The sequence below is a fragment of the Aspergillus alliaceus genome (genome assembly GCF_009176365.1).
Source record: "Aspergillus alliaceus strain CBS 536.65 unplaced genomic scaffold BDW43scaffold_2, whole genome shotgun sequence".
Lineage (NCBI taxonomy): Eukaryota > Fungi > Ascomycota > Eurotiomycetes > Eurotiales > Aspergillaceae > Aspergillus > Aspergillus alliaceus.
Genome location: NW_022474685.1, coordinates 647,634 through 664,837, shown reverse-complemented (window position 1 = coordinate 664,837; position 17,204 = coordinate 647,634). Strand labels below are relative to the sequence as shown.

Genomic DNA, 17,204 nt, shown 5'->3' with positions numbered 1-17,204 from the left:
TTCACCCAGCTGATGCACTTTCTATCCTAGGAGAACTTGATCATGATTTTCGTCTCCAGGTGATCAGAAAACCGTCGATATCCGTTTGGTGCCTCTTCTATATCAAGAATGCTGGAGAAAACAAAGCCCGGTTTAGCTCTGCCACTTTTCACAAGTTCTAGCAGTGGCTGAACATATAATTTGCTGTCCACTGCACCACCACGAATAGTCATGTTCTTCTCCCAGAAGAGTGTCATGGAAAAGGTGATAGAGGGTGAGATGGTGTTTCCTCGTTGAACTCCTTCGGAATAGGCTTGAGCAAAGTGTACGCCAATAACCCCTAAGCCACCACCCACGCTGGTGCACTTTATCGCCTGTGTGATAACAAACGATTGGTCAGACTTCAATTTCTCATTGACACATTCCTCTCCAACACAGTCTACGGTTCGCTGAACGCCACCTGGTTCCCGGGCAAGAATTTGTGCCGACGGTTCGCCCTTCGTGAAGTTGATCGGAATGGCTCCAATGGAAGCTGCGAGTTCCAGTCGTTCTTCAACGGAGTCGATGGAATACACTCGTGAGGCGCCACGGAGAATTGCCGAATACACCGCAAGGAGTCCGACTGCGCCTGCCCCAAAAATAGCGATCTTATCTCCGGCCTCGAAACCCGACCAAGTGACTCCCGCCCAGGCAGTAGGGAAGATATCAGAAAGAAGAACCAGATCTCTATCCGCAATCTCATCATATTCCTCGCCGAGAACAATCAAGGATTTGTCCGCGAGTGGAACACGCACGAATTCGGCTGTTGGAATGTCGTTGTCAGTTAGACACAGGTCTTCCTTCAATAAGGGTCGATCTCTTGCTTCTCAAGAGATAATAGAATATAATTCTAGAGCGCTAAACCGTACCTTGGCAACCTCCCAAATCACCAAATTGATCACCTTGTCCATAAAATGCAATTGGAGGATTAATTGCACGTTCTAAATCCAGCCCGACACCATCAGGAAAATCAGGGATAATAACCCTATCCCCAACCTTCATGGAATCAACATCCGCTCCAACTTGCTTGACGATACCCATCGCTTCATGTCCAATAGAATAAGGCACCTGATTGCTGCCAAAGACACCGTGGTAGTTGTGTAGATCAGAGCCGCAGATAGCCGCAGAAGTGACCTGAACCACGGTATCCGTTTGCCTGACAACATTTGCCTTCGGTATATCACGGACACAAACCTCGAACGGCTGGCCATCAAAAACAACCGATTGCATGGTTTTATCCTTGTTATGCATTTCTGGCATGATGTATAACAGTATATTGTCCAATTTCAGTGTAGTGAATGTGGGATTATTCCTTGAGTGGTTCTAGTAGAGCAGTGAGAACTTTGCTGTTGGATTCAAACTTGCTAGATTTCATTCTTGCTGGAATTGACCGGTCGTTATATAGCAATTGATGATGGCCAGGACAACCTTGTGCAGTGGAGTCCGGGCCCATGGGATACATACAATCTGACATTGTCCTATAGGGCCTTATACCAGTTACAGCCATTTTCAGTTTGGCTATATCTCGAGGAGTCTCAGGGAAGACCACAAACTCACCCACAAACGGCTGAGATGTCTAAAGCATACGCCAAGTCTGACATAAGATAGCAAGCTGAAATGAGGCTCCTATAAATAATCTATTCGGACATCTCCGTCGCACCACTATTATATCTGACTCTCTTTTTGATCCCATAATGATCAATGGGCTTCATGAATTGGCAATGCCCCACTTATGAGGCTTATAGGGCAGACCATTAGACTGTACCGGTCTTGGTAATACTGAGTGGATCACTCGCTATAGGTAAATTTTATTGGATCTAAGGCTAACTTCACTGCTACTAAGGTTACAACCGCTTTTTACACGTCGAACGCCTGGCACGTGGTATTAATTAGATGGAGTTACTAGGAAAGCGCACGATTGCGTTCCACCTTAGGGAAGGAGAGTTTAATCTAATTTTAGACCCCTACTCAAATCCGCTCACCACTCTGGCTTGACGCAGGGTGTAAACTTTACTCACATTTCTCAACCTACTGTAACAGAGAATGATCTTCGACAACAAAGCATTTCAATACCTAAACCCGATCTGTATGAGCCCCAGAGGGGGAGAGGAGCGGTGATAGCAGGCAATCATTAGTGGGCCACATTGATACAATCCTTCAACACTGACTGATGGTCTTCAATGAAGGCTAGGTTGGCTGCTTGGAAGACAGGACACAGTCCCTAATGAATCGCCCCACCCCATGCATCCACTGGTCAGGTGGAACTGGGCTGGCTTGGTCTTCAATTAACGTTTGGGTAGTGGTTTTGAGAAGAGGGTAGAACAGGGGCATGGCGAAACAAATAACTCACTGAGTAACATTGAAAATTGCTCTTTAGGGAAATAGCATACTACTTCTAGCTCAGAAGCGCCCAGCAACCCTAGTAGAACGATGCTGGCCTAATCAGAGCTTACAGCTGGGATCCGAAAGTATATGACCCACTTTTCTTATAGGTATCCAGCGGCTCTGAGCGTCTATAAGAAGCTGTTAGGTATCTGTAAGTATAGAGTTCCCGATCGCAAACCAATCGAAGTTTAGAAATATTCACAAAGTGTTGTAGAGTTGCATCACACTGCCACACTCCGTAGCCCAAACAGATTTGAGATGGGTTTGGGTCGGGTGAAGCAAGGAACATGTTCCACTATAGTTAGCTAGGCGACTTAGACTAGATTTATGCCACTCTAACTAGTGATTTTGACTGTTTGTAGGAAGCAATGGATCCTGCCTTTGTCAGGTGACCGTTCTGCGTGGGACTGGCCATGGTTGCAGATAACTTGAGGTCAACATTTTCCTCGTGGGGGATAAGAACTCGTCCTGTTTTAATTTTGAACAGTAATGCTTAGAGGAAGCTCTATGTTGAGGTCCGAATAACATTAACAAACATATCTCAATATTAGAAACTAATCTTATTATTCATTACTCTACTATAATCCTGCATTCGGGTACACGACACAGCCAATGATAAGAAAGAGGACCCACTAATATTACACGGTACACTGCCTCACAGAGATACTCATCCAACACTTTCTATCTGTCCAATGGATGTACAAGAGTTGGAAGATGCAGTCCAGCCGCAAAATATAAAGTGATCGTAATCTTCCCCGAAGAGGCCTCTACTTCTACTCCCAAATTCATCGTTTTTACATCCAGACCTTAGTTCATTGTATGTTAAACCACCATGAAGCTTCATTCTTCTCTAAGTATTATTCTTCTCGCTTCTGCTCCCCTTGCCAACGCTTGGTTCGTCCGGTTCTATTCTAGCTACGAATGTCGTGGCTGGCACCCTAGTTCAGTAGCAGACGAGGGCAGACCACTTGGCTGCGAGAAGCTCGAGCACGATTGGTGGTCTGCCGACTATGATCCACAGGGTGAACCATATGGAATTGTTGTCTGGAAAGGGAACAACTGTAATGGAGAATATTATACTCCGGGCGCCGGAGCTTCTCCTAGTTGCCTCAATCTTGATGGCATGCACAGCTATGCTGTCTTGAAACATAAATAGATAGCTAGGTATGTATGGCTGCCTGTTGATTCGTCATCAGTATAGGTTAGAACTAATCTTTGGACAACGTTCTATAACAGTCTGTCTTTTCTTCCTTTGGTCAGCTGGCGAATACCTGTGAAATTCAACCTTTCATCTAGGGATATTGGCTACAAAGAACTGACGCTCTTGGAAGAGATTATGGGTGTCTCGTGGGTGGAAATGTTTGAGGTGTTTCCGGTTCTTCTAAGGAGATAGATTGTTGGGAGGTCCGCGTCACGGATTGGGTGATGGCTTCGTCTGTAGCTGCAAGGGATATGGTAGTATCTGGGTGACTCATACCATGAAAACCCGACGGGTATTATCAGAGAATAATTGAATCTATTTCTATACAGAGTAGATTCCCTTCCACTCGATTCGAGTCCAACTGCCTTTTTTAGTTCCCATAATCAACACTCAATTTCCGTTGAAAATGAACTCCCCTAAAAGAATAATGTCAGCTCAAATGCAGAGACAGATGTCCAGCTTTGCAAGCCTGCCGTTCCTCCTCTCTAGTTTGTTTTTCCTTTCTTCTGTTGCTTGAGCCCCGCTTTGTGGGCTCTACTGGTTCTACCAGAAAATATCAACAGTAATGTTGACCATAGAATTGAGTTCGAGGTGTTTCAACACTCCAGCGCAAAAGACGTTAGTTTTTTTTGTACAGAAATACTCTTTTTTTGATCGTTCAAATATTACTAATCCGCTTCAGTGTTTTTCTATTGTCTCAATTTTATGTCAGTTTCGCTTTTCTGATGTTTTGAGACTGGTCTTGCTACTAAAGGTAACAATATTGAATGTATGACTAAGTAATTTATGAGGATTGATCACGAAGAACTAAGCTAAATATATAAATGAACGTCCTTATGTATCCTGTCTCATCTTGTTACTGATATATAGACCTCGGCAGAAACATTTAGAGGGCCGGAGGTACCGGCCCCATGTCACAGATTGAATATCGATTCGGCCTGATGGCCGTACAGAATACCCTGACCCAGGTGCATGGACAATCGGCCGCCGATAAGGAACATCAGGCCATCAACAATTGGTTTTTGTTGTGATCTCATGGGAAAGATTGGCAGAATGATACTGTATCAGCTACACTTACATAGCCTACTGAGGACCGGATGCCGTTCCGATAGATACTCAATTCTATCGATAACTATATCAACTGTCTTAAGCACTTCTTCTTGATTAACTACTAATAGGTAAAACCTTTAGGGGCTTGACTTGGCTTGGCTTGGCTACTATTTAATGTCACTCGGCGGATCACGCAGCAACATGATCTGCGGCCTCCCTAGGGGCAACTGGACATGCTATATCTACCTGAAGGTACAATCAGATGTCATGGCACCTTTTTGTGTCCGAACAGTGGTATTGCTCTTAAAGTCTGACAGATGTCTTCAAAATCTTTGCAGTACACAAGACTCTCATGCTTTGTGAATCCCATTGCAGCAAGGGTCAATCAATGTTCGAGCACTGGCAACTCCATGCCATATCATAGGCGATGTTTGACTCTAGATTAGCCTGATAACAGAAAGACCTGAGAACTAAGTACCACATGCTAAAATAGAATCTAGGGATAGGTGATCATACATATTCCTTATATTATGAGGGTTAGTTCAAAATGATTTACATTGCTGGTGATTCCACTTCCAGAACAGTGATCTATATGTATAAAATCATTATATTATGTAGCATGACCCCCCCCCCAAAGCGGCAGAGTCCTTAAGTTTATAGCTTAAGGTGATCAAATTTGTCGTCTTTTACCGTATAGACAATATTTTCATATCATTGTATGAAAATAAATCCCAGTAATTACTTAATTTAAGGCTAGAAGCCATTTAGTAAGAGAGATTTTGTATTAGCTTAAACTCTCAATGGCAGTGATACATGTTGTTTACTCTCATGAAGTGGATCTGATAAATTCAGAGGCTTTGATATTCTATTGAAGGGGTGGGCTTGGCTCTATAAGTTTTAGCTAACCTGCCGTTTGAAGTATAGTCAGCTTAGCAGGTAGCTAAACTGTGATCATGGATTTGCTCCGGAACCGGTCCAGGATTGCTCCTGCACACCATACTCCAACAGCCGATTCCCGCCACGTGACTTGTTTCGGCTTCGGATAGGTGGTTGGTTGACCTGACGCTGGTATTAGTCATTCAACACTGCACAAATGATTGGCTGTAATGAAGATGAGAACTGTCGATTCCAAGCTTGCTGTTGATTGGCCATATTGAGTTCATAGATCAACTCTGAATATTTTATCATCTGCTACCATGATCTCTATAAACCTACTCTGTACTGTCTAATTTTCTTATTTCTTCCTTTTAAATTACCAGCGGAAATTGATTAGCGACTTATCCATAACTGACATAGATATGCCTCATGTTCCCTGAAACACTGTTTTTTAATAACAACGTGTGTTTATATTTTAAAGACCATAATGTGTCAAGTTCTGCTTTATAAGAGAAGTAGATGCATCTGTTTCGACACCTGTTTATTTGGCGAAGTCCAAATTGGGACGAAGCCTAGCAATCAAGAAAAAAAGTGGGACAGCATCCAATAGCTAGTATAGCACGTAAGCAAAGTGGGTAATAAGGTTCACGGATAGTAGGTAGTTAGTTAACCTGAGGCTGGTAATTAGTCATTCAACACTACACAAATGATTGGCTGCGATGGAATGAGAACTGTCGATTCCAAGCTTGTTGTTGATTGGCCACATTGAGTTCATAGATCGACTCTGAATATTTTATCATCTGCTACCATGATTTCTATAAACCTGCTCTGTACCGTCTACTTTTTTTATTCCTTCCTTATATATTACCAGCGGAAGAGCATTATACAAGTCTATTGTTTCCAGTATCAGGAAAAGCCTCCACTCTTTACTTTTCTATCTACTACTGTGGATCTTTGCACGACTTCTGGTACAGAAGCTCTATAGATTAATGACGAGTTTCGAGCACGGTCCTTCTACGATGAACGTAACCGAGTCCTCCATCAGCGGCAATGAGAAACTTACTCACCTTGAGACTTTCACACCTTCCTCCAATGCCGGCAGGGGATTGCGACATCATTCAACAACGACGGATTCGACACCTGTTGATGATCCTATCGTTTATCCTGAGGGTGGTCGCGATGCATGGCTGGTGGTATTTGGTGCATTCTGCGGCTTAACAGCATCACTAGGCCTGTACAACACAGTGGGCGTTTTTGAAGCTGTTGTCTCAAAAGACATCTTACCGAATGTGTCCTCGTCCACAACCGGCTGGATATTCTCAGTCTATGCGTTCGTTAACTGGATCTGTGGAGTGCAAATTGGTCCAACTTTCGACGCAATGGGCCCGCGTACACTTATTCTTGCCGGCACTGTTTGCACGCTTATCGGTATATTTTCGTTCAGTGTCTGTAAAGGTAAGATCATCAATCACTAGCCTCTAAGCATCATATATCCCCTTGAAGTATGACAAAACGGACCGTCATATATTTCAACAAGATCTTGCACCTTTGCTAACCAGCCAACAGAATACTACCAGTTTTTTCTCGCATTCTCCATCTTGACAGGCATCGGTTCCTCCCTTCTCCTTACACCGTCAATGGCCTGCGTCGCCCATTGGTTCATGAAGCGTCGCGGTCTTGCCAGTGGGATCGCATTTATAGGGAGCGGTTTCGGTGGTGTTATTTTCCCTCTGATGCTACAATCTCTCCTTCCTCAAGTTGGCTGGGGATGGTCGATTCGCATTCTCGCCTTTATTCTACTTGTACTTTGTGCCATCAGCTTGGCTTTCTGCCGGAGCCGAGTGCCACCTCGCAAAGGAACAGAGACCACCTGGCGAGATACATTACCAGACCCTACAATATTCCTAGATGGAACAGGGGCTATGGCCATCACAACTGCTGGTGTACTGTTCACTGATTTGGCTTACTTCATCCCCATCACATACATACCGAGCTACTACATTGATCGACAGCATCTGTCCCAGAAGGATGCGCTAACAGGATCGGCAGCTTTCGCATATCAGCTTCTCGCTATTCTGAACGCTGCTTCCTGCGGGGGCCGGTATGTAGCGGGTGATCTGGCTGATCGGTTTGGCCGGTACAATACTATGATTGTCTCGTTGTTCTTTTGCATGGTGTCAGTTCTATGCTTCTGGCTACCAGATATCGTCGTACGAAGCCTCGAGAAGGATGCCCTGCTCATAATCTTTGTTATCCTATTCGGGTTCTTCAGTGGTTCAAATGTTAGCTTGACACCTATATGCCTGGGTCAACTTTGTGATACGCAGGAATACGGGCGATATTACGCGAGCTGTTTCACAGTGGTAGCTTTTGGGGTGCTAGCAAGTCTTCCGATTGGCGGATGCCTTCTGAGTGCAGTGACGACTACAGGGAAAGGAAGATACTGGGGCACCGCGCTGTTCGCCGGGCTGAACTATGTGGTCGCTTTCCTATGTTTTGTATGGGTCAGGGTCAAAATCAAGGGATGGAATTGGAGGACAAAGTGGTAGGATCATGGATCAGCTTAGAGGGATTTTTACAAGAAGCATGGAATAATACCTTTGTCGATTTGCGAAACGAATATACAGCAATGTACTCTAATCAGTTTTTGAGTCAAAAAGTTGCCAAGGACGGAGCTAGAGCGGACTCATGACCGTGCTGCTTTCTCGCATTTTTATGTAGAGTTCAGGCTGTAATAGAGAAAACTCCCAACTTGCGTGGCGTTTTATAGACATACTTTCCTTGATCCTCTAGCCCTCCCAGCCTGAAATTATATGCTCTTGTAGGCTCTACCAATCAGTTTCACAGCCATTGATGGAGTTTACGCAACTTCATGCAGGCTATTATACGCGCACCACTGCTTCAGGACCGCCCCCATTCTTTATCAAGAACAGTGTAACTCTCTATGCTGAGTCAATCAAAAGTTCGAGGGACTTCTAAGCAGGTGGGTGATATCTGGAATGTGTATCGCGGATGCCGGTGTTGAGCATAAATTGAATGACTTTTGATTCGAAAATAATATAGAGCATCCTTATAATAGGAAAAGCATACGACGAGCCAGTAAACTCAACTATCGCTTCAATATACAACTACAACTATGGATTTATAACTGATTCATGAGTTTGAGCTATATGGTACCCAATGACAAAGTATGCCTTCTCATACTGGATCCTCCAGAATCTTGCTGATCATATTTTTCGAGAATTTGTCACATTATTATCTTCTTCGTCAGGCGTAGCCTTCAGCGAAGGCAGTCAAGCCTTCAACCCCATTCGGATATTGCTTCTTGTCGAGACTGTACACTATGCTGTTCCTCCATTTTTGGAACTCAAGGGCGGTGATGTCCGGGTAACGGGCCGGTTCCGTACGTGAAACAAATTTGGGCAATGGGCCAACGGAGACATTGCGGTCCGCCTTAAACAGATAGGCCATAGACATTCGAGATGGTATAGTCACGCCGTTCTCATGCTTCATCGCCTCCGGAGTAGTGACCCGGTGGATCCCGCCGGTGATATTTCCGTTCGTCCAACGCGTCAGTGTGTCGCCAACATTGATAATCATTTCTGATATCTCCGTCGGTGGCATGGGAGCAAAGGAGTTAGGTTCCGGATTACTTCGGTCCTCAATCTCCAACCCTCCGGTGCTATCTTGAAACAGCAACGTGATGGGACCGAAATCGGTGTGTGGCGCGATGCGGCTGGTGCGGCCCGATTGCATCTCCTCGACAGTGATTGCGGGATAGTGCGTCAGTCGAAGATCGGTGGCACTGGGAATGCAGCGCGCGACCAGCGACCCATCCTCAATGCCCCAGGCGACCTCCAGGGCCTCCATAAGCTTTAAACAGATCTCATCGCATTTGCGGTAAAAGGCTTCCATAAAGGGCCGAAAGCCGGATAACTCGGGGTCCTCGGGCCATTTGTTGGGAAATTCCGTGTCATATTCAGGTCCTTGGTCAAAATGCTCCTGGATTGGTGTCAATCAGTCAAGCTGTGACGACGTCAAAAAAATATATCACACAAAACAAAAACTCACCTTCGAGTCCGTCATGTTCCGGATTTTCTCATCATAGTGAAGCTTTCCAACTTCCTCGACTCTCCATGGAGTGTAACCACGCATAGGCCTTGGTCCTGGTTCGTTCGGAATCTTGTTCTTCGCTTCCATGGGCTGGTTGAAGAATTTGTGGCTCTGGTAAATATAATACAAGTCAACACCGCTCGAACAATGAGAGGGACTTTAAAGTGCATCTTACCCATATAAACAATTCTTTCACTTCTTGTTCACTGAATGTATGGCCGTGGAGCTTGGCAAACCCAGTTCTTTCAAAGCTGTTGAGCAATGTATGAGCGAACTCTTCACGCCCCGCTTTGCTCCCCGAAGTAAATTGACGGTAGTCCAAGCTTGAGACAGCCATATTTGGAGTAATGTGATAAGGCTAGGGTCTGAGATTACAAAGAACCGAGTGGGTAAGCTTGTTTTAATCCGGACTCAGAGCGCAATATGTGCAGCATGTCATTGATATCCCTAAAACAGTTTCGGTTGACAATGTGGTCCGGGGGAGAATTTATAGTTGAGGACTAGACAGGGTGCATGTGATTTGCAGTTCGAGGCGCTGGTAATATTCAATAACTCAACAGGTTTATCTCTCATACGCTTTTCACCCTGTTTTCTTTGCCACGTAATGAGAAGCCAGTGGGCTAATTGCTCATTGGTCATATAGAGTACAATAGGCAGATGCGTAGAATAGCAACCTAGGTAGTCTTATCAACTCTCATCAAGTGCAGTAGTGCATATTGCCTTGACTGCTAGTTCGACACACAAGTCCGCCCTCATTTGCCAGTATCGGTTCATAGATGCATCACTCCCTATTTTTGGACTGACAAGGAACTGTCATCACATATGCCAAGATCCAGCGTTGTGTTTATCATTAGGAATCTCGGTCTGCCAAACTAGAGCTCGTATTGACATAAGTACCACCCACAAGCAGAGCTTTGATATGCCGGTGAGATTCCCGTACCTGTCTCCTTGGCTGTTGATCTGCCTCAGTTTGTACGTCATGCTATAGTGGTTTAAATTAGCAAGGTGAAGCTCATTCTGGATGGAGAGGAGTTCCCCGCACCGGAGCGCAATCTAGACATGCTGTAAATTTACTGAGTACGTTCCCATGTCAGGATAAGGATTCGTCACTGCCATGATCTATTATATACACCCTGAAGATCTCCGAGGGCATCATGCCGTAGTATATTAAATCTCGAGGCTTTATATGGAGCTCATTTCAACAACGATTTCTCATTATTGCATATCACTATCTAACCTACCGACAATGAAATCGTGTGTTGGAGGATGGGCTCACTAGCCGGCCGGATCAACCTAATGGCCAGGCCTATCAGGACGGTCAGCCGGAATCCCATGCCAACATTAAATGATATTATATCACATTTTTACACATACCCATCCCATCCTATCCCACTTATATTGAGAAAAAGCCTCGGCTGCCGGAATTCCGTGATGTGAAAGCTGGCGAGGAGCAATGATACTCAACTAGCTAGCGCTATCTAACAAGAAGACGAACAAGCGTGGGGGTAAGAAGCCAGGGTATGAAACCCTTTTCCCTTTCTGGGTCATATGCAGAGTGGGCGAACGCAAGTGGGATTACTCCGTGAAGTGCGAATAGATCACATAATATAAGCATGGATGTGTAGGCTCTGATAAACAGTGAACACATATCTGTGCAAACATTTGGACACAGGCGCACTTTACAGCAGCCACGGGATCATGGACTGGTGAGGCTTATAGTTATAGGAGGTCAACTTTGATAATCCACCTATATCTCTTGCCCTTATGACAGCTCAGCTGATAAAAGGGCGGCCGGGACAGCCGGCCAAGATACACTATCTTTTCCCGCTAAAATGTAATGTTGCTGTGCACACCCGTAACTTTCCCCACTTTTGTGCAGTCCGTACTTTTGTGCAGTCATACGGTTTCAGAGCCTACTCCGGTTGACCTAGTAAGAATGTTAGTACCGGTCCACCTACAAGTATTCGAATCCTTTGGACGGTGAGGTCTTCAAAGCACCGCCTTACTAAAATAACCTAGTTTTGAAGCCAGAGAGACCTCCGATTTTGCCACCCTCGTGAGATTCGTAGTAGTATGCCGCTTCTAATATGGCTACATCTGAGCCTAGCACCCCTCCAGAGGTGCCTCCAGAGGCTTCTCAAGAAAGCCAGAAATCCCGATGGCTTAGCCGCAATGATCGAATTCGTATTTTAACTCTACGAGATGCTGGATTTACCTATCAACAGATCTGCTCTCGGCTTGAATTTACGCACCGCCAAGTTCAATATACTGCCAGAATCCAAAAGGATTCAAATCGTTGTAGGGCCCCCTGTACTAACATTCTTACCGGGGTCAACCGGAGTAGAGGTTAGTTGTCAGGGTTCGGTTAGATTGTACTCAGCAAGCTTCATCCGAATCAGCATAGAATCACGGGCCCAGAGCTATATTGACAGCGTATGTGGGGGGTGAATTCGACCTGGGAATTTCTTCGAGCACTATAAATACGATTCATGTACCCCAACCAAATGGAATCAACAAGCCCCATCACAGCCTACTCAATTATACCAAACACACTGGGTACCGTCAAGTATTTCTGATTTTCAATCTCCCAATTTTCAAAAGACTGCTGCAGGATTTCCTCCTAAACTATACTCAAAATTCTCGAAAATGTCGACGACTCAGGTTCAATTGTGCAAGTCATACCTACGCGAAGCCCGTGACTCTGTCAGCGTATATGAATGCATGGAAATTTACGACAAATGGGCCGCCACCTACAACGACGAGGTTGGGGACGAAGCTCAAGATTATGTCGCCCCAGAGCTTGTGGCCCAGGCGGTTCTCCGATTCTCGAAGAACTCGACCAAAGGTGTGATACTGGATGCCGGTTGCGGAACCGGTCTTGTGGGACAGGCTCTTGTGACGGCCGGCGCCACAGCCATCGATGGGCTTGACTTCTCTCCTGCCATGCTCACCATGGCCAAGAAGACTGGCGTATATCGCAAACTTATCCACGGGGATCTTACGTGTCGGATCAATGTGACGGATGAAGCGTATAACATAGTTGTCTGCGTGGGCACATTCACCCTTGGCCATGTTGGTTCTCACCCTGCTTTGAGAGAATTCGTCCGCATCACCAGGACAAATGGCATCGTGGCTGCAACTATTCTTCAGGAGGTCTGGGTACCAGGAGGCTTCCAAGCCGAAGTTGAAGCATTGGCAGCTGAAGGTCAGGTGGATGTGGTTTTTCAGGAGCTGATAGACTACGTGAAGGGGCATGGCGACAAAGCAATGTTGGTGATCCTGAAGAAGACCACCCGCGCTGAAAAAGGAAGGCTTGCGATTTGATACAATCTATATTGGCTGCTTAAGATATATTTATCATAGACACCTGATAGCAATGGACTCGGACTCCGAGTCTCTATAGAAGTAGACTAATTTTGAATATTCTACATTTGACGATAGGCGTTTCGCTGTTTTCACGAAGTCATTAAGCAGGTACTGCTTTGCCCTATGCTACACTGTTCATCGTAGGTATGGAGAGGTTCAAGGCCAAAGAAAAGAAAGTAAGGCCAGATAAGTATGCCTTCTGCTTGAGTTTGCTCAGCAAAGTTGATAAGTTGATTTGTCCGATGTTTATCTTAGTCAATTCAATGGTCGCTTTGGCGAAGAGCGGCGCAGATTAGTATTATCCGGCTCCTTACACTACTATACAAACCCGCTACAGCCGGTGTCTTTGAAGGTGTAACCGAACGTCGCGGAGCTCACCCATTCATATCCAGGGCACAACTTGTAGGTGCTTTAGAAAGACATGCTAGAAATAGTGAACCATGTTTCATGTATCAAGGGCTAAGGTGAAAGATACTTAGTTCCAACAGCATAAGCATAAACAGTTGAGTCTACGTTTGTCAAAGAGCACCTCTACAATGTTTCGTGAGGCGTTTGGCTTATTATACCGGCATTGGTGGCTGCAAGACAAGCTCCGTGGCTTTTTCTCGCGTGCTACTCTAATATAGCAATTCCTCAACCTTAAAATTCGATCCTCTGCCTGAAATCACACTGAGCACTTCATGTCGGAGCTCCGTAATCTAGGTATCATTAGTTATTGGTCGTAACATTATTGTCGCTATGCTGCTGTCTGCTAATGACTACTCTGGACCAAATCAAAGAGCCCCCATTCCTGAGCGCCGTCATCTAAGAAGTTCTGATTCAAAAAGGCTTCAGATGAAAACCATTCGTCAAGATCAAAGCTCGGGATTTGATCGACATCATATACATCCTCTGCTGGGACTTCCCATGAACATTCCACGGGAGGTAAAAGTGTTCTTCCTCCTGTTGTTGCTCGCATTGATAGCTCTGTTCCTGCGTCCATCCCATCTGACCCAACCGGAGCTACTGGAACCTCTGTCTCTGCGTCGCTTGCATCCTTCTCAAACTCCGTCATGTACGTCCCTATTGTGACGCCCATTGTCTTCTTGAAGATGCGGCACAGATAGCTCGGCGTCACCCCAGCCTCTTGCGCCAGATCCTTCAGTTTGAGTTTCATCTCCGGATCGGCCTTTCTGATCCGCAGAAGCGCTATGACCCTCGCGACAATATCCTCCCTTTCTCCGACGAAGCTCGCGCTGTCCGGTTTACAACGCTTGCAGGGACGGAATCCTGCGCGTCGTGCTTGATCAGCAGTGTCGAAGAATTCGACGTTGGCTCTTCGAGCAAGACGTGCAGGGCAGGTGGGCCGACAGTAGATCTTTGTGGACTTAACGCCATATATGAAGGATGAGTGAGAGGAAGGGGCGCGGTGCGTAAGGATGAGCCACCGAGAATTTGAGCTCTGGGACGGATCGGAACTGTCCAGTGGACTCAAGTTTTGTGTCTGCATTGATGATATACTAGAAGAGAGACAAAATATTGATGCAAGAGTTCGTGACAGTAGTGGACAGAGAAAGGTGACATGGAGGTAGAGGGGGAGTGAATGTGTACCAATTAGTCAATTAACTAACTTAACAGGACAGTTAGCCAGGACACAAGGTCAGTTGCAAGTAGGGCGGACCTCACGCAAATAGCTTAAACTACTTTGGGGGTCATGTGATTTCACATCTATTTGACCCACTTTGCGTGACCTCTACCTTTCATTACCTTACCGACTCCCTACACTGTCCTGAATTTTAAAATTTAACTAGTTTGTATCACGGATGTGTTTGTTTGCGGGCCACCTACCTGCCTGCTGAATCATGAATAAGCTATGTATATGTGCGTGCAGTACAAAGCAGAAGGCTTGTAACCCTTAATAAATATAATTATTCTGGCTTATGTACTTATGTGACAGCCTCTCGGAATGATTTTTATCGGTAAACGGGCGGGCCACGCACTCGAGTGGGCCAACGCGCCGGTTTTCTACGCGTTTGTTTTTTTGAAGCTATTCAACCACCAGCCATACCACCAAAAATGCCTAAATCATCAAGATCTCAGGTGGAACAGGAAGGTAGGGTCTTATTAGCGATGTCAGCTATTAAGAGCAAAGAATTTACCAATATTCATGAGGAGCTCGTGTTTTTAATATACCTCGTACAATACTTCAAAGGCGCCTATCAGGGCATACATTTCGATCAGATACACGCGCAAATGGTCATAAATTAACTACTAGTGAAGAGAAATCGCTTAAAGAATGGATTATATCACTAGATAAACGTGGAATGCCTCCCCGGCCTGCACATGTACAAGAAATGGCCAATATCCTTCTGTCAAAGCACGATACTACTTCTCCCCTACAGTAGTAGGGAAGAAATGGGTGTACAACTTTACAAGGCGTACACCTGAGCTTAAAGCCTGCTTTGCATGTTGCTATAACTATCAATGTGCTAAAGTAAAAGATCCTAAGATTCTAGGAGCTTGGTTTAAGCAGGTAAATGAGGCTATTCAGAAATACGGTATAGCTTCAAGCGATATCTGCAATTTTAATGAAACGGGATTTGCAATGGGCCTAATAGCTGCAGCTAAAGTTATTACTAGGTCTGATATACCAGGCAAGCCATTTTTATTGCAGGCAGGGAACCGGGAATGGGTTACTGCCATAGAATGTATATATTCTAATGGATGGGTTACCTCCCTGTATTATTTTCAAGCACAAGATGCACATGGAGGCCTGGTACAAGAATAATAAGGTTCCTTTTAATTGAAGGATTGAGATTAGTCCTAATGACTGGATAAACAATGATATTAGCCTATATTGGTTGCAGAATCATTTTATATCTCTTACTACCGGCCGATCTATAGGACAATACCATTTACTTATTTTAGATAGCCATGATAGTTATCTAACATCTCAATTTAACCAGGTCTGCGCAGAAAATAATATTATACCAATCTATATGCCTGTACACGCTTCTTATAAGCTTCAACCGCTTGATATTACTGTCTTCTCGCCTTTAAAACGCGCGTACGGGGACCTAGTTTAATCTAAGATACGCTGCGGACTTAATCATATTGATAAGATTAATTTCCTGAACGCATATCCCGAGGCCCATACAGAGAGGTCTCTTACTATCAGCAATATCTATAGTGCTTTCAGAGCTACTGGCCTAGTTCCTCTGTCTCCTGAGCGCGTTCTATCTCAGCTGACAGTTCAGCTTAAGACCCCACACCTCCGGGTAGTAGACCCAGCAGCTGGGGCAGCTCAGCGCCTAAAACACCTCATACAGTCAAGCAGCTGGAGAAGTCAGAATCTAGCTTTAAAAAACTGCTTAAAAATCAGTAATGCAGTCCTGATTCGCCTATTAAAGCTCGCCTAAATCAAATAATAAAAGGCGCTGAAAAAGCTTTCCCAAACACAACAATATTGAAGCATCAACTTAAGCAAAGTCAGGCTGAAAATAAAAGGCAGACTAAAAAGCGAAAGTGCTCTACTAAATAGATTACTTTTAAAGAAGGCACGTCAGTATCTGAAGCCCGAATCCTTATAGAGCGCCGAAATCAGGCAGATGAAGCCGTACAGGCAGATAGGGCTCTGCCTACTGAATCGGCTTGGGCGCGCCCCATCTAAATGTTCTGGCTGTGGTGTACAGGGCCATAGAATTACGCACTGCCCGAATCGATGAAACTACTCATTTTTATGTAGGAATCAAAATTGATGATTTTTTGCCTGATTTAATTTTCAATATGGCGGCGTGTTGGCCCACTCGAGTGTGTGGCCCGCTCGTGTACCGATTACGTTATAGAGTAGAATTTATTACATTATTAAATAAATATAGGGAATTGTTATTTGGACGAGACGCTAGTTATTTGGACAAGACGCTATACTATAATAGGAAGGTAAATCCAGTCATGTGATCATAAAACCGCACTAGTAAATCCCTTTCAAATCCATATATGCGATATCTGTAACGGCTCAGGCCAATGTAGATAGATTGATTCTATTGGGTAGTGTTACAGACCCTTGTCTAGCGCTCTTATCAGAGGCGGAGAATCAAGGCAGAATGATAGGCTGAGGTGACACCAGAGTCAAGGAACACCCGCCACGCTACTTATGTCAGACCAGACAGCTGACATCACGTGACGCGCTAAATGGTATACAACCGATCACCAAATG

At 44.9% G+C, this 17,204-nt stretch overlaps 5 protein-coding genes across 5 annotated transcripts; 2 read left to right on the top strand and 3 right to left on the bottom strand.

Annotated features, from left to right (window-relative positions):
- Positions 1–26: 26 nt before the first annotated feature.
- Positions 27–1,278, bottom strand: BDW43DRAFT_305831 (glutathione-independent formaldehyde dehydrogenase; the record flags this gene model as incomplete). Its single annotated transcript, XM_032045875.1, has 2 exons — positions 27–781; positions 888–1,278. 2 exons carry the CDS (start codon positions 1,276–1,278, stop codon positions 27–29), a joined length of 1,146 nt encoding a protein of 381 aa, XP_031905780.1.
- A 5,271-nt stretch (positions 1,279–6,549) lies between these two features.
- On the top strand, positions 6,550–8,079 carry BDW43DRAFT_319212 (MCT family MFS transporter; the record flags this gene model as incomplete). The annotated part of the gene is made up of 2 exons (XM_032048861.1): positions 6,550–6,985; positions 7,097–8,079. The coding sequence occupies 2 exons, from the start codon at positions 6,550–6,552 to the stop codon at positions 8,077–8,079; spliced, it is 1,419 nt and encodes a 472-aa protein (XP_031905779.1).
- Positions 8,080–8,676: 597 nt separating this feature from the next.
- Positions 8,677–10,626, bottom strand: BDW43DRAFT_319210 (Clavaminate synthase-like protein). Its single transcript, XM_032048860.1, has 3 exons — positions 9,819–10,626; positions 9,602–9,754; positions 8,677–9,532 (listed from the first exon to the last, which is right to left on the bottom strand). Exons 1-3 carry the CDS (start codon positions 9,978–9,980, stop codon positions 8,798–8,800), a joined length of 1,050 nt encoding a protein of 349 aa, XP_031905778.1. The 5' UTR covers positions 9,981–10,626; the 3' UTR covers positions 8,677–8,797.
- A 1,115-nt stretch (positions 10,627–11,741) lies between these two features.
- On the top strand, positions 11,742–13,290 carry BDW43DRAFT_260293 (class I SAM-dependent DNA methyltransferase). Its single transcript, XM_032040191.1, has one exon. The coding sequence runs from the start codon at positions 12,290–12,292 to the stop codon at positions 12,965–12,967; it is 678 nt and encodes a 225-aa protein (XP_031905777.1). The 5' UTR covers positions 11,742–12,289; the 3' UTR covers positions 12,968–13,290.
- A 275-nt stretch (positions 13,291–13,565) lies between these two features.
- BDW43DRAFT_260292 (uncharacterized protein) lies at positions 13,566–14,637 on the bottom strand. Its single transcript, XM_032040190.1, has one exon. The coding sequence runs from the start codon at positions 14,496–14,498 to the stop codon at positions 13,761–13,763; it is 738 nt and encodes a 245-aa protein (XP_031905776.1). The 5' UTR covers positions 14,499–14,637; the 3' UTR covers positions 13,566–13,760.
- Between the last annotated feature and the right edge of the window lie 2,567 nt (positions 14,638–17,204).

Excerpts from the sequence above, each read along its gene's own strand:
- BDW43DRAFT_319210 (XM_032048860.1), bottom strand. The coding sequence starts at position 9,980 with ATGGCTGTCTCAAGCTTGGACTACCGTCAATTTACTTCGGGGAGCAAA. Across the intron at positions 9,755-9,818 it reads TGAAAGAATTGTTTATATGG|AGCCACAAATTCTTCAACCA; the intron begins GTAAGATGCACT and ends TATATTTACCAG. Across the intron at positions 9,533-9,601 it reads GGAACATGACGGACTCGAAG|GAGCATTTTGACCAAGGACC; the intron begins GTGAGTTTTTGT and ends ACACCAATCCAG.
- BDW43DRAFT_260293 (XM_032040191.1), top strand. The coding sequence starts at position 12,290 with ATGTCGACGACTCAGGTTCAATTGTGCAAGTCATACCTACGCGAAGCC.
- BDW43DRAFT_260292 (XM_032040190.1), bottom strand. The coding sequence starts at position 14,498 with ATGCAGACACAAAACTTGAGTCCACTGGACAGTTCCGATCCGTCCCAG.